General features: G+C 39.6%; 1 protein-coding gene across 2 annotated transcripts in view; it reads right to left on the bottom strand.

The window, feature by feature from the left end:
* Positions 1-285: 285 nt before the first annotated feature.
* Positions 286-13,541, bottom strand: part of LOC140281776 (uncharacterized) — a 36,052-nt gene continuing 22,796 nt past the window's right edge. For both annotated transcript variants that reach the window (XM_072376273.1, XM_072376274.1), the window contains exons 6-12: positions 11,940-12,087; positions 6,676-6,723; positions 4,500-4,577; positions 4,229-4,366; positions 2,628-2,711; positions 2,455-2,505; positions 286-1,608 (exon numbers count right to left, since the gene is read on the bottom strand). In XM_072376273.1, coding sequence (XP_072232374.1) covers positions 1,498-1,608; positions 2,455-2,505; positions 2,628-2,711; positions 4,229-4,366; positions 4,500-4,577; positions 6,676-6,723; positions 11,940-12,087 — 658 coding nt within the window. In that variant the 3' untranslated portion in view covers positions 286-1,497. The remainder of the gene's footprint in view (positions 1,609-2,454; positions 2,506-2,627; positions 2,712-4,228; positions 4,367-4,499; positions 4,578-6,675; positions 6,724-11,939; positions 12,088-13,541) is intronic.

The following is a 13,541-nucleotide window of genomic DNA, read 5'->3' as shown; positions in this document are numbered from 1 at the left end:
GCCATTTCATTGGCTTAGTCCCCCACAGCCGCTCTATTGTCAGGGATGCAGCATTATAAAGCAAAGACACACAAGTCCACGTTTCAAGCAGTCATGTGGAAGACATTCAGGCACTCAAACTCACTATGAAATTGAAGTGATCATCAGAAAATTTTACATTTTGCAAAGAAAGTGGTTAATGATCTTTGTAGAAAATACAACTGGACAGGGTAAGTGGTCAAATTTCTACTTTGTCTAATGATTCTAAAAATGGCTGTTCAAGCTTTAATGAAATACACAATCACCTGCTTGCTATGTTTTTATTTTGAGCAACCATAATGCATTGTTGAAGATATAGAAAACAACCTCTGTCGTATCCATTCAAAAATGCAAAAACTGAAACACAAATATCCAGATTTTTTTTAATTATAAAAAAGAAGAGAGCACAGTAACTCCATTGTAGACATTACTGTGCCTGTTGTGTAGCTGTTGTGGTCCTTACCAAAATGGCTTTTCAAAGAAATACTAAACAAAACATCTTCTGTACTTATTCCAAAATAACACAAAATCATTGTCCTTTTAACACCATTTGTTTAAAGCAATAAGCATATTACCACATTTACTGACAGCAATTAAACACATTAAAACGATAAATGCAATGTAAAGATAACCCTTTGTGAGACATCACTCTTCATTGCTTGGGCTGCTATCAACAGATGCAAATCCAATTTCTCAAAAGTATCCGCTGCATTTATTTTACTAGAATAGGCAGGACAATTCTAACACATGGGCCAATATATGGTGCACTCCATGAATGTAGAAATTCTGATGTCCATCTGGAAAATCCGCTAGAAAACTGTTCACTCCCAACTTCAATGTCCTCCATCAGTTAAAATCCAGTTAAACCGACTGAAGGAAAGGTCTGAAAATGAACTCTTGAAGTGTCATATTGTACTACACTGAAAAATGACTATAGAGTTTTATTTTGGAAGGCAACATTGTTGGTTTTGTTAAAATGTCACCTGAAGAAGGTGGACTAGATGTAAAACTCACAGGTACTGTTAATCCACAAGCTTACATATCAAATCATTTTATCATCTACATGTGCTGTTACATGGAAACAGGAAATGTAATGGTGGTACAACCATTCATTTTCACTTGGATTCTTTCCAAATCTTAACATTGCTCTTATGCCCATTCAGAGTGAAAAATAAGTGGACTACAATAGGATAAACAATTAGCACATTCCTAAAATGGAAGCTAGTCTTGACCTCTGTCAACCACAGTAAATAACTGACAAAAAAAAAGTTTTCAAAAGGTGGATGGGGAAAGCAAAGACTAGCTAATCAAAAGGGAAACGTTGACATCAAATATGGTAGAAGTAGTTTCTCTGGGTGTTTGCGGAAAAAGTTTTTTGAAAAAGATTTTCTTTTTCCATCCAATTGTTTGCTCCCCTTGTCATCCTTTTATCATTGTCCCTCCATATGGTTAGAGTCAGGGTGGGGTATCGGTACTAGGTCACAGGACGAGCTTGCAGTGACACAGTTCTTTGTACATTTGCCTCCTGAGTCGGGGCATATCCTGTTGCCCAAAACAGAATGGCTGCTCAAGTGCCAAACACTTGCAGTACTGCAGGATGATGAAAGGAAAAAATAGAATTAGAAAGGAAGGCTATTTATTAAACTGCAGGAACAAAAGACACAATAACATATTTATGGTAGTACATCGACACCTGGAAAAGCTAACTAAACTGCACCAAGTCTGTGCATTCCTGCGGTGCTGTATGACAGTTGAAAGGGACTGTGAGGCTGTAGTTTCTAGTCATTCACTGGAGCAGTCTTACCAAGAAAAACAAAACATAACCATGGCAGCCATTTGGACATGGACAGTCTACTTTCACTGAAAGGTTAAACAGGATTGGCAGTAATGTAAGTGGTCATAATCTGAAAGCTAAAGCTTCTGACGGAAAGAGAAAAACCTAAAATAAATAGTAAGCTTTTTCTTTTTTTTTTTAAGACAATGGGGTGTTATGTAGCCTTTTCAGTTGGAAAAAGTTCTGCAGTGTTACAAGAGGCAAAACAGCTCTTTCTGCTGCAAAACTAGTTTAAACAAAACTTGTACACCCAAGTAATGTCTTGTAGTCAAGACATTATTTAGAGACTCCCCTCCCACTTTGCCTTTGACAAATAAACTGACTAATCAGAGCTGTCTGGGTCTTTCAGAGGATTGTTTCAGACAGGAGCTGCAGCAGCAGTGCACAGTAGGAGGAAACAAAACCTCTAAAATAATTTGGAAACGAGCATAAAAGGGCAGCAGTTCTACAATGTTTGGACATGTTTGTACAGTTGGTCAATGACACATGGGATCATATAGACATCCAAATTAAGACCAATATGAACAGTGCATAACTAATACAACACTGAACAGTTCACTTTTGCTGACATGAGGGTATTGATGACGATTTCAAAAACTCACCTGGAGTACAAAAGCCCCACAGTCACTGTCATTGTTCTGGCGACCCACATTCTGAAACGCATAAACATCTACATTAGACATGTACATTACAACTGTATGGAATGTAATTATGAATCCTTCATCTAATTCTTTACAAGGTTTTGTGATTTGTATTACGAACAGCAAGTATTTACCATTTTAAAAAAGCCTTTCCACCCCATCAAGAACTCTTGTTGGTCTTTTTTGATGGCTTCGGCTTGCAGATACTTGAAAATATGCTGGAATAAAAAACAAATAAATTAATAACAATGTAAGTAAGTGAAGACACTTTCAGTGGAGCCACTGTAGAGGTTGGAAAGGGGTTCGATGGAAAGGCATGTCCTCTTTAGTTGAGGACATGGAGTCATTGTTGATCCTTTTTAGCTATGCCTTTGGTGTTAACGGAGGTCAGGTCATCGACGAGGTACATATCCACATAACTCTTCCAAACTGGACACTGATGACCCAGGATCACCCAGGATGCATGTTAGCATTAAATGTGAGCAGATAAAAGTCGCGTCACACTCGCTATGAAGATGCAATGTAATCAGATCTTAGCTGCTCTGTATGCAATGAAAGATGTGTGCGACATGGCAGCTTCTGCTGGAATCTGACAAGTCATAAAATTCATGAATGCTTTCTGAAACTGAACTAAATCATTATTTACATGTTAACATGTTTCAGATTAAATTTATTCGCACTTGGGTTATTGTAATAAACATTTAAACTCTATTATTGCAAACAAAACCAACTATAAAATTAAAGCTGCATGAAGAGATACTGGGCCCTCGCACCTCCAGTCACATCTTCAGGCTGGCTACTTATTATATCTGCAAGGTTTTGTTGACTATTGGATTTTATATGCGAGTTATAACATGGTCAGAAATCTGCATTCACCAGGGTGAGTTTTTCTTTGTTGTTGTTCTAAAACATGAATTACTCCTGAGACCAAGGTTTGATTCCGTACCATACTGTTAACAGGTATGCACAATGCTGTCAACACCGTCTCTTTGTCATTGTCTCATGGTCTCACGGACCTCCCATGATGCACCTCTCCTCCCTCTGCTGTCTTTATTCTCCATGTACATATGACATTATTGTTGTCTTTAACTTGTGTTTCCCCGTTCCAACAGGTATCCTTTGAATGGTGTTATGGTGTTTGTTGTCTCCTCTTTTCTGTCTTCTCAAACCCCAGCTGGTCGAGACGGATGGCCACCCTTCCCGAGTCTGGTTCTGTTTATGTTTATGCATTTAGCAGACGCTTTTATCCAAAGCGACTTACACTGCCAGAGGTTTCTTCCTGTTAAAAGGGAGTCGTTCCTTTCCACAGTCGCCTCAGACACGCTCAGGACGGGAGATTGGACTGAAGACAAGTTTCGGTGCAATCTGTTGGTTTCCTCAGCTCGGCTACTTTTTTGAATTGGCTCTGTATTTATGATTTGGACTAATTTGAAATTGAATTAATTGAATTTGATTGGATTATGATTACAATGAATTGGATTCTAATTGGCTTGAATTGGACTGTATTATTGAAGTGCCTTGAGATGACGTTTGCTGTGATTTGGTGCTGTGTAAAAAAAAATTAATTGAATTGTCATGGAAAATGAAGCAGTGAATAACTGTGCTAGAATGGCTTTTTTTTTATATCTTCCTGCCTATATCATACTACAACAGCAACTTGATAGAACATCTGGAAATTGGTTTACATCTACAATTATGTGCCAGTAGGCCTGAGTGGTGCAGCTGTCTGTCATACCTTTGGGCAGCGCCTGTTGAGGGTCCGCTGCGAGTCAAAATAAGTGATAGCTCGACGTGGGATATCAACACTGATGAGTGACCAGTGAACCTCCAGATGGATGGGAATCAACAATAGATCCTTCTGAAAGATGTCAACCTGAAAGAAGAAAAATTAAATATAGAACACACGTGTTATAGTTTCATATCCATCTATATAGATGGATATAGATTATAGAGATAGAGATGAAGAGATATACAAACGCAAACACAAGTTTCTGATATTCACTTACATTTTTTGTCCACCGTTTAACTCCCTCATATCCTTTTGTTCTTAGCTTATCATAAAAGAAGCTGTTGAAAAAGTGGACCTGGAGATGAGAACAAGCAACAACAGGAGAGGAAGTTCAGGCATGGGCTTAGTTTCTCACAAAGCTTCCATATTCCCCGTGAATTCAACTTTTTTGCATTTTCCACAACAGAACAAAAACAACATGACCTTAAAATCACGGGCTGATGAATTAGGCCATGCAAATTTTATACTACATCCATGTGCTCAGTTTGGTCTTCACTCACTCTGGGTGCTGCCTTATTTTAAATAAAAATAAACTTTCACATAGAATTACAGTTATCTTTCAGTCATCAAAGTGAATTTGAACTTTTAGTCGGTATTTGTACACACAACCAATATTTTGTTTGTTACATGCCTTGCTCACTGGACTATAAACTTTATTTAATCGCATATTATCAAGATGTTTTGTCATTTCACACAAGAGCATTCAAACAAATCACATCCCGAGCTCTTTTATACATTATTATCCCAAAAAAAAAAAAAAAAAACAAGTCACACACAAATGACCACCTTTAAGCAAAACCATGATGTTGAGCTACATCTAGGTTCTTTTAGGTAGGTCATTTTTGACCATTCTTCCAGAAGCACATTTGTGATGTTGGACAGATGGCCTGGCTCACTGTCTACGCTCTAATTCATCCCAAAGGTGTTCTATCAGGTTGAGGTCAGGACTCTGTACAGGCCAGTCAGGTTCTTCCACATCAAACTGGCCCATCCATGTCTTTATGGACCTTGCTTTGTGCACTGGTGCACAGTCATGTTGGAACAGGAAGGAGCCATCCCCAAACAGTTTACACAGAGTTGGAAACATGAAATGGTCCAAAATCTCTTGCTATGCTGAAGCATTCAGAGTTCCTTTCACTGGAACTAAGGGGCCAAGCCCAGCTCCTGAAGAACAACCCCACACCATAATCCCCCCTCCATGAAACATTACACTTGGCACAATGCAGTCAGACAAGCACCATACTCCTGGCAACCGCCAAACCCAGACTCTTCCATCAGATTGCCAGATGGAGAAGCGTGATTGGTTACTCCAGAGAACGTGTCTCCACTGCTCTAGAGTGTAGTGCCGGCATGCTTTACACCACTGCATCCAACGCTTTGCATTGCACTTGGTGATACTTGGCTTGGATGCAGTTACCATGGAAACCCATTCCATGACACTCTCTACGCACTGTTCTTGAGCTAGTCTGAAGGCCACATGAAGTTTGGAGGACTGTAGTGACTGAACCTGCAGAAAGTTGGTGACTTCTGCGCACTATGCGCCTCAGCATCTGCTGACCCCGCGCTGTCATTTTATGTGGCCTATCACTTTGTGGCTGAGTTGCTAAACTGGTCGAGGCGGATGGCCACCCTTCCCGAGTCTGGTTCTGCCAGAGGTTTCTTCCTGTTAAAAGGGAGTTGTTCCTTTCCACAGTCGCCACAGGCACGCTCAGGACGGGAGATTGGACTGAAGACAAGTTTCCGTGCAATCTGTTGGTTTCCTTAGCTAGGATATTAATTTTTGAATTGGCTCCATATGAATTAATTGGATTATGATTACAATGAAGTGAAATCCAATTGGCTTGAATTAGACTATATTATTTAAGTGCCTTGAGATGATATTTGTTGTAATTTGGCACTATATAAATAAAACTGAATTGAATGAATAAATATTAATATGATGAGAGGAATGTTGACTTAAGTGATTACACATCCGTTACTTCCAATGAGACACACATACTGTGTTATTTCTGAGAGTCAGATATTTAAATGAAATGAGTGGCCGCTCTTCTTTTACATGGGCAGATGTAATGAATTTGATTGGCATCATAGTCTCACATGCAGACTGATTAGTTGATTCCTGCCTTCTTCTGCAGACAGACCAGCTGCTGATCATCTGGCTCTGCAGAATTTGTGTGTCACGCTGTTTTTGGCTTTACTGGGTGTCTCAAGTTTAAAGTTTAAAATCACTAGCAAACTAGCGCAAACACAGATAGGGGTGGGATTGGCTTTTGTTCACCTAAAATCAGGGATTCACTATGTTGTGGATCCCTCATTTTAAACTTAATACGCAGATATATTCTTTTAAAATGCAAAAGACCCCCCCCCATAAACATTGTTTTTTATTTTCTTACCTTCTCAGGAACAGAGTCCATGACCAGGTCACCGTACATGTTCATTACCTGTTTAAAGCAAACATGTAATGTGTAAGGTTAGGAAAAAGGATATAATAACCTGATCTGAACTTGAACTGATAAGTAATATATGCTGTTATAGGATTTGCCCTCTTTTTCCAAATTAATTTCACAGGGTAATTTCAGGACATTTTCAACAAAAACATACACTGCCTGGTCAAAATAAATAAAATAATTCCCCATCTAGTTTTAAATAGGTAAAGAGCTATAAACTATAATTGGGAAAGCACTGCAAATATTAATGTTTCAACAACACAGTTATTTAAAGAATTTTTTTCATTCCTCAAATGACCATGTTGAAAACACATTCTGAGGAAAAATGTTATTCTGTTTCAGAAGCTTCAAATCACTTGTCTGACTCAAGCAAACTAAACAACTAAAGAGGTTGCTCAAACAACTGAAGCATAGTTAAGAATTGTCCCACATAATATTAAAACCTGGGGGGACTGTGGTGAACTATCCTCTTTGAGGAAGAAATGTTGTTTGAAGAAACTAGGAAGATCAAGATCAGATATAATTTAGATCAGTGGTTCCCAACTGGTGGGTCGTGACCCAAAAGTGGGCCGTGGACCTGTTTTCAATGGGTTGCAAGACTGACTGGAAAAAAAAAGTTGAAAAATGACCATGCTTTAATTTTGAAGGGCTCAGAATGCATGCTATTCACACTCCTAAACAGTAGGTGGCGACGATACCCTGTAATGCTAATCGACTCCCACCATTTAACAGATACAAGAAAAGCTATGGTTTGTTTTCATATAAGAGTGACCATGGCTAAACGTAGGTACGACATTGCCTACATAAAATATGTTTTTTCTTATATTGATGACAAAAGGGGGGAACAACCTCAGTGTGTTTTGTGCAGCATGAAGCCTTTAAAACTTGTGAGACATTTGGAAACAAAACACCCTTCTCACAAAGACAAACTTGTTGAGTACTTTCAAAGAAGCCTTAAAGACCTGAGGGCTTCTTACCAGGCAGCACATCGTATTGCTAAGTTAAAGAAGCCCCACACCATTGCAGAGGAGCTTATCTTACCTGCAACTATGGATATGGTGAGAGAAGTTTTTGATCAATCCACAGCGGATAGAACTATACCTCTGTCAAATAACACTATAAGTCGGCAAATTGAAGATACGTCAGATGACATCAAACATCAAACAAAAGACCACAGCCCGCATTAAAGCAAGTGGTCATTTTGCATTACAGATGGATGAATCTACAGACATAACAAACAACGCTGTTTTGCTCGTGTACGTACAACGTGTGGGATGGGGACTTACGGGAACAATTTCTCTGCACACAAGATCTCCGTACTACAACAACTGCAGGAGACATCTTCAGCTCTGTGGATCTGTATTTGAGTTCCGTGGGCCTAAGCTGGGACATGTGCGTTGGTATCACAATCGATGGTGCTGCCTCCATGACGGGAAAAATCTTGGGGGTCATGAGGAGAATACTCGAGAAAGCTCCAAATGCAACTTGGAACCTTTTTTTTTTTTTGGCGCATCAGGAGGCTCTGGCAGCAAAGGATATGGTACCAGTGCTTCATGGAACATTGCAAGATGTCATCCAAGTCGTAAACTTCATTATACAAAGCGCAAAGAGCACTCAATGTTTTCAAAAACTGTGCCAAGATCTTGGTAGTGAGCATGTACAGGTGTTGTATCATGCTATCATGCAGGTACGCTGGCTTTTGAGGGGAAAAGTACTGTCCCGCTTTTACGAACTACGAGCTGAAATCGCTGTCTTCCTTGCTCAGAACAATTTGCCTCTTGCACAGCCGTTTAGCAGCGGTGTGTGGCTCGCACACGTTGCTTACCTTGCTGATGTGTTTGAACAATTAAACACATTACATGTGTCTATGCAGGGGAAGGGGCACAACATTTTTGAGCACTATGACAAAATTAATGCTTTCAAAAAAAGGATCTCCAAGTGGGCAAGTCATGTTTCTAAAAACGGACTCGACATGTTCCCAAACACCTGTCCTGAGGGACAGCAGCTGGACACGGCAGGAAAAAGTGAACTCAAGAAAACAATCATGGCACATCTGAATAAACTTCTGGAACGGTTTAATGACTACTTTCCTGAGAAATAGAGGGATAATGACTGGAAAGTGTCATTAACGTGGAAAGCGTCACGTTGCCCAGGAATGAGGAGAGTCAGCTGGTGGAGCTGTCATGTGACCACACGCTGCAGACAAAATTTATGGAGGTGAGCCTCTCCCTATTCTGGTGCAGCGCTGTGATGAGTGAATATCCTTCTCTTGCCACTTGAGCAGTAAAGAGCCTCCAACCCTTCACCACTACACATTTATGCGAGTGTGGCCTCTCAGCTCTTGTTCAGCTGAAGACCAAAAACAGAAACAGGCTGGACATCGAGCATGAGTTGCCTTGTCAACTATTATGCCAGATTTTGAGACTCTTATCAGGAGCAGAAAACATCCCCAGCTCTCACATTAATTCTGCTAAACTGGTAGAGGTTCGGTGTTGTTTAGTATTGATCTACCGATAAGGGAATTAAATTAATATAGTTATTTTTCTATACTTGCATTTTGCATAATTGAATGACACCTTGATTAATATACTTCGAGTTGGTGTATCAAAAATTGCTGCACTTTAATTTCTTATTTGTGCATGAAGCGCTTTTGATTTTTAAAATGTTACTAAGTAACATTGTGTTAAGTTTCTATGTTATGTACATTGCTGTGTCCCCAAGATGCACTTTTTGATTTTGAATTAAAATGCAGCCACTTGAGTGTTATAGGGAATTTTTCCTCTCTACCGTCACTTTTTTGTTTATTGTTAAAGTTGAATTTTGTATCTATTGACACACTGTGATATTTCATTGTATGTCAGGTTCAAACCTCAACATGTTTTCAGTAAAGAAATTTGAGATGTTAAAAATTTTCCTGGGTCGCAGCTCGTCTATAACAAATGATGGTGGGTCCAGAAGCCAGACCAGTTGGGAACCAGTTATTTCGACATTTGTTAAAGAAAATCAAGTTAAGAGCAGCAGTGGATTAAGTGCTGCAGCCATTATGCCTGGTTTCTACAGTACAAGCCCGTGGGGTCAGCATTATCATCTGGGGTTATTTCAGTTGGTCAGGTCTAGGTTCAACAGCATTGTGTCCAAAAAAATGTCTGTTTCAGGGTATCTGGGAAGCAGACACCCTTTCTACCTTTGAGATTAGTTTTAAAACCTTCCTTTTTGATAAAGCTTATAGTTAGTGATGACTCAAGTGACCCCAAAACATCCAATAGTTAAGCTGCTAGAGGCCCAGACTGCTGGGGGACCTCCCATGATGCATCTCTCCTCCCTCTGCTCTCTGTACTCTCCTTGTACATATGACATTATTGTCATTAACTTGTGTTTTCCTTTGAAAGGTGTTATGGTGTTTGTTGTCCCCTCTTTTCTGTCCTCTGTTCGAGGCAGATGGCCACCCTTCCTGAGTCTGGTTCTGATGGAGGTTCCTGTCAAAAGGGAGTAATTTCTCTCCATAGTCTCCTCATGCATGCTCAGGACGGGGGATTGGATCAAAGAGATGTTTCGGTAAAATCTGTATGTTTCTTTAACTCAGCAGGGTTTTTTTTTTTTTTTTATAAATGGTTTTGTATTAATTGGATTCATTTTTGGATTAATTGGTGTCATTAAATGGATTATGATTATTTAAAATGACTTGGAATGTAATTGGCTTTAATAGGACTGCATCTTTGAAGTGCCTTGATATGACTTGTTGTGATTTGGCGCTTTATAAATAAAACTGAATTGAACTGAATTCCACTCTATTAAACGAAAACTTAATGGTGGTGGTGGGTGTAATCAATCAGCTGGGACAACTTGCCAATAGGGATGGAGTGATTTTCGATCAGATCGTCTATCGGCGATCGAAGGGAGGATTGTGATATTTTTTCTCAAATGGTGATCTTTAAGGCGATCTTGAATTAATTTAATGCCATAAGATGTTAAAGAAAAATCTCTAGAACCTGCGCGTTACTGTGTACTTAAAAATGTTTCTCATTGAGCAACATGTCTGCATACAGAGCCCGTTGATCTGTGCAACTGAGGAGTGAATATTAAATATTACTTACATATTATATATTACTCTTTATAACTCTCCTTCGCCAGACATCTTGCCACAGCTGTTGTACATTGGGACCATCTTTTGCTGCCTTGCTTGTATTTGGTTGATTTTGCAAAAGCTGCCGATATTGTGGGCTGCCGAGACTCATTTGTGCTTAATCCAGCCGCAACACCTGATCTTGCTTTTGGGGGTATTTTTGCGGCCTCGGAGGGGTAATGAACTCGTATGTGTCCAAATTAATTTGTCGTCTGCTTATCGTTAACAGGCAAACATTTTTTGCATATTGTGCAAATAGGTTGCGTTAAGTCTTCAGGCTCCCCGTTGAAATCTGGGAAAAACCTGAAATATGCCCAAATAGCCAATTTAGCATTCCTTTTTGGCACTAAATTGCTGTCGGTCATGTCAGCGCCAGGAAAGTTTTTTTTTTAGTTTGTTTGTTTTAGCTAATGTAACTGCGCCCTCAGGTGATTGGATAGCCTATTGGCGATTGACAGCGGCTACGATCGAATGATCTGAAGAAAGGGCCGATTTCACATCCCTACTTGCCAACATATTTGAACGTGCAAAATATCTATTATTGAGAAGTAACAGAAAAATAAACAAATAATAGATAGATAGATATATAACCCTAACCCATCAATATGTCTATCTAGACATATCTATATCTCTATAGATTTATACAGTATATCTATATAAATATAGATATGGGATATAGGCATAATTTAAAGGTTGTTGTACAATATAAGAACCCATCCAACTTGAAGGAGCTGGAGCAGCTTTGCTTAGAAGAATTATGCCTATAGATCTATAGATATATAGATCTATATATGTAAGGAAACTTCATCTACCCACTGAAATTTTTTGTATTCTTCTAAGCAAAGCTGCTCCGGCTCCATCAAGTTGGATGTGTTCTGCTGTTGTACAACAATCTTTAAATTATGCCCCAGATTCTCAATTGAGCTGAGGTCTTATGGTCTGGGCTTTGACTTGGTCATTCAAACACATTCAAATGTCTCCCTTAAGCAATTTAGTGTGTCTTTAGATGTTTTTTTCTTCTGCTTAGGGTCACTGTCCTGCTGGAAAGTCAACCTCCGTATCACGTTTTAAGTCTGCAATACTGTACCTGGTCATTGAGCCAGTTCTGTCCATAGAGCGTGCCCAGGTCATCCATGGTCAATACATGCCGCTTGTAGTTGACTCTGAATGTTTTTGCCACGGCTGATCCTGATGAACGCTGGAAGGATTGAATGAGATGTTGGACCATTGCTTTCCTAAGAGAAAATGCCCCAAAAAAAACATATCAGTAACTATTTAAAATCAGTGTTTACTGATGTTGTTCACTGATCCCCATCATTTAAAGAAGAACTCTGGTATTGTTAAACCTAGACCTTATTTCTGGCATGAAATACGTTTATCTACTCACCGAGAACAGTTTGGCGAAAGTGGGGGTCCTTCGGAAGCTATTTAGATAACTCGCGATCGGCGTATATCCATATAACGGAGTGAATGGGGTTAGACGATGCAGCCACTAAATAAGGCATTATCTGTCTTTATTTCACCAATACTTTAAGAAGAATGAATGAACGAACACGTACTATTGCTCTGTTAGCACATAGCTACTGTTATGTGGCTACTTGCACCTATAGGAGAGCTTCATCAACACACATGGCTACAGCACAGCTCATTTACTCCGGTAAATTAGCTCATTTACTTACTCAAAGTCGTCGTTCACATTGTCAAAATTTGATAAATATCCTGCCATGTTGCACAAAACTAGCAGTAAGAAACTCTGTGTGAAGTTAGTCGACTGTCACAGAGAAAGGAGTAAATAAACTGTGCTCCAGGGGGGCGTGTGGATGAAGTGGTCCCAGTAGAGGTGTGTGTAGAATCCCCCCGTCAGCTCTCCTATAGCTGCAAGTAGCCACATAACAGCACCTATGAGCTAACAGAGCTATAGTACATGTTCGTTCAGTCACTCGTCTTAAAGTATTGGTGAAATAAAGACTTATTTAGATAATGCCTTATTTAGAGGCTGCATCGTTTTTGCCCTGTTCACTCCATTATATGGATCGCGAGTTATCTAAATAGCTTCCGAAGGACGCCCACTTTCGCTAAACTGTTCTCTGTGAGTAGATGAACGTATTTCATGCCAGAAATAAGGTCTAGGTTTAAAAATACCGGAGTTCCCCTTTAATATGGAGTGCCTGCTGGCACAGAGATTCAGTCCTATACTTGCATTTTCCAACAGCACACAGTGACAAAGAACACACCACAAGAACATGAATGAATATGCTGGAAATCCCAACATAACTGAGTATGTAGTTACAAAACAGCTGATGTATGGAAAACGGATAGATTTCCGTGCACAACCATTTAAGATCACGTTATTGTCATGTATACATGAAGAACATGAATGAATATGCTGGACATCCCAATATAACTGTTGAACACACATACCAGCTGTGGCGAGGAGGAAATCTAATTTGAGTGGCGAGAGTGAGAATTGAACTGCCAACCTTCTGGTTAATGGACGATCCACTAACCATTGAGCCACAGCTGCCCCTGTGCTAGCCCCTATATCATCCATTGTTTTTTCATATTTCTTGTATTATCACACACGCTGATTATCTTTTGAAAGCAATGCCAATGAAAAAGCATCAGAATGTCAGATAATACATTGTAAGAGGGGTGTTGGGGGTCTTTTTTGTGATGGACACATAGTCAC

This window comes from Leuresthes tenuis, unplaced genomic scaffold (assembly GCF_036924035.1).
Source record: "Leuresthes tenuis unplaced genomic scaffold, fLeuTen1.0.hap1 SCAF_22, whole genome shotgun sequence".
NCBI classification, from domain to species: domain Eukaryota; kingdom Metazoa; phylum Chordata; class Actinopteri; order Atheriniformes; family Atherinopsidae; genus Leuresthes; species Leuresthes tenuis.
This window is presented reverse-complemented; position numbering and strand designations above follow the sequence as displayed.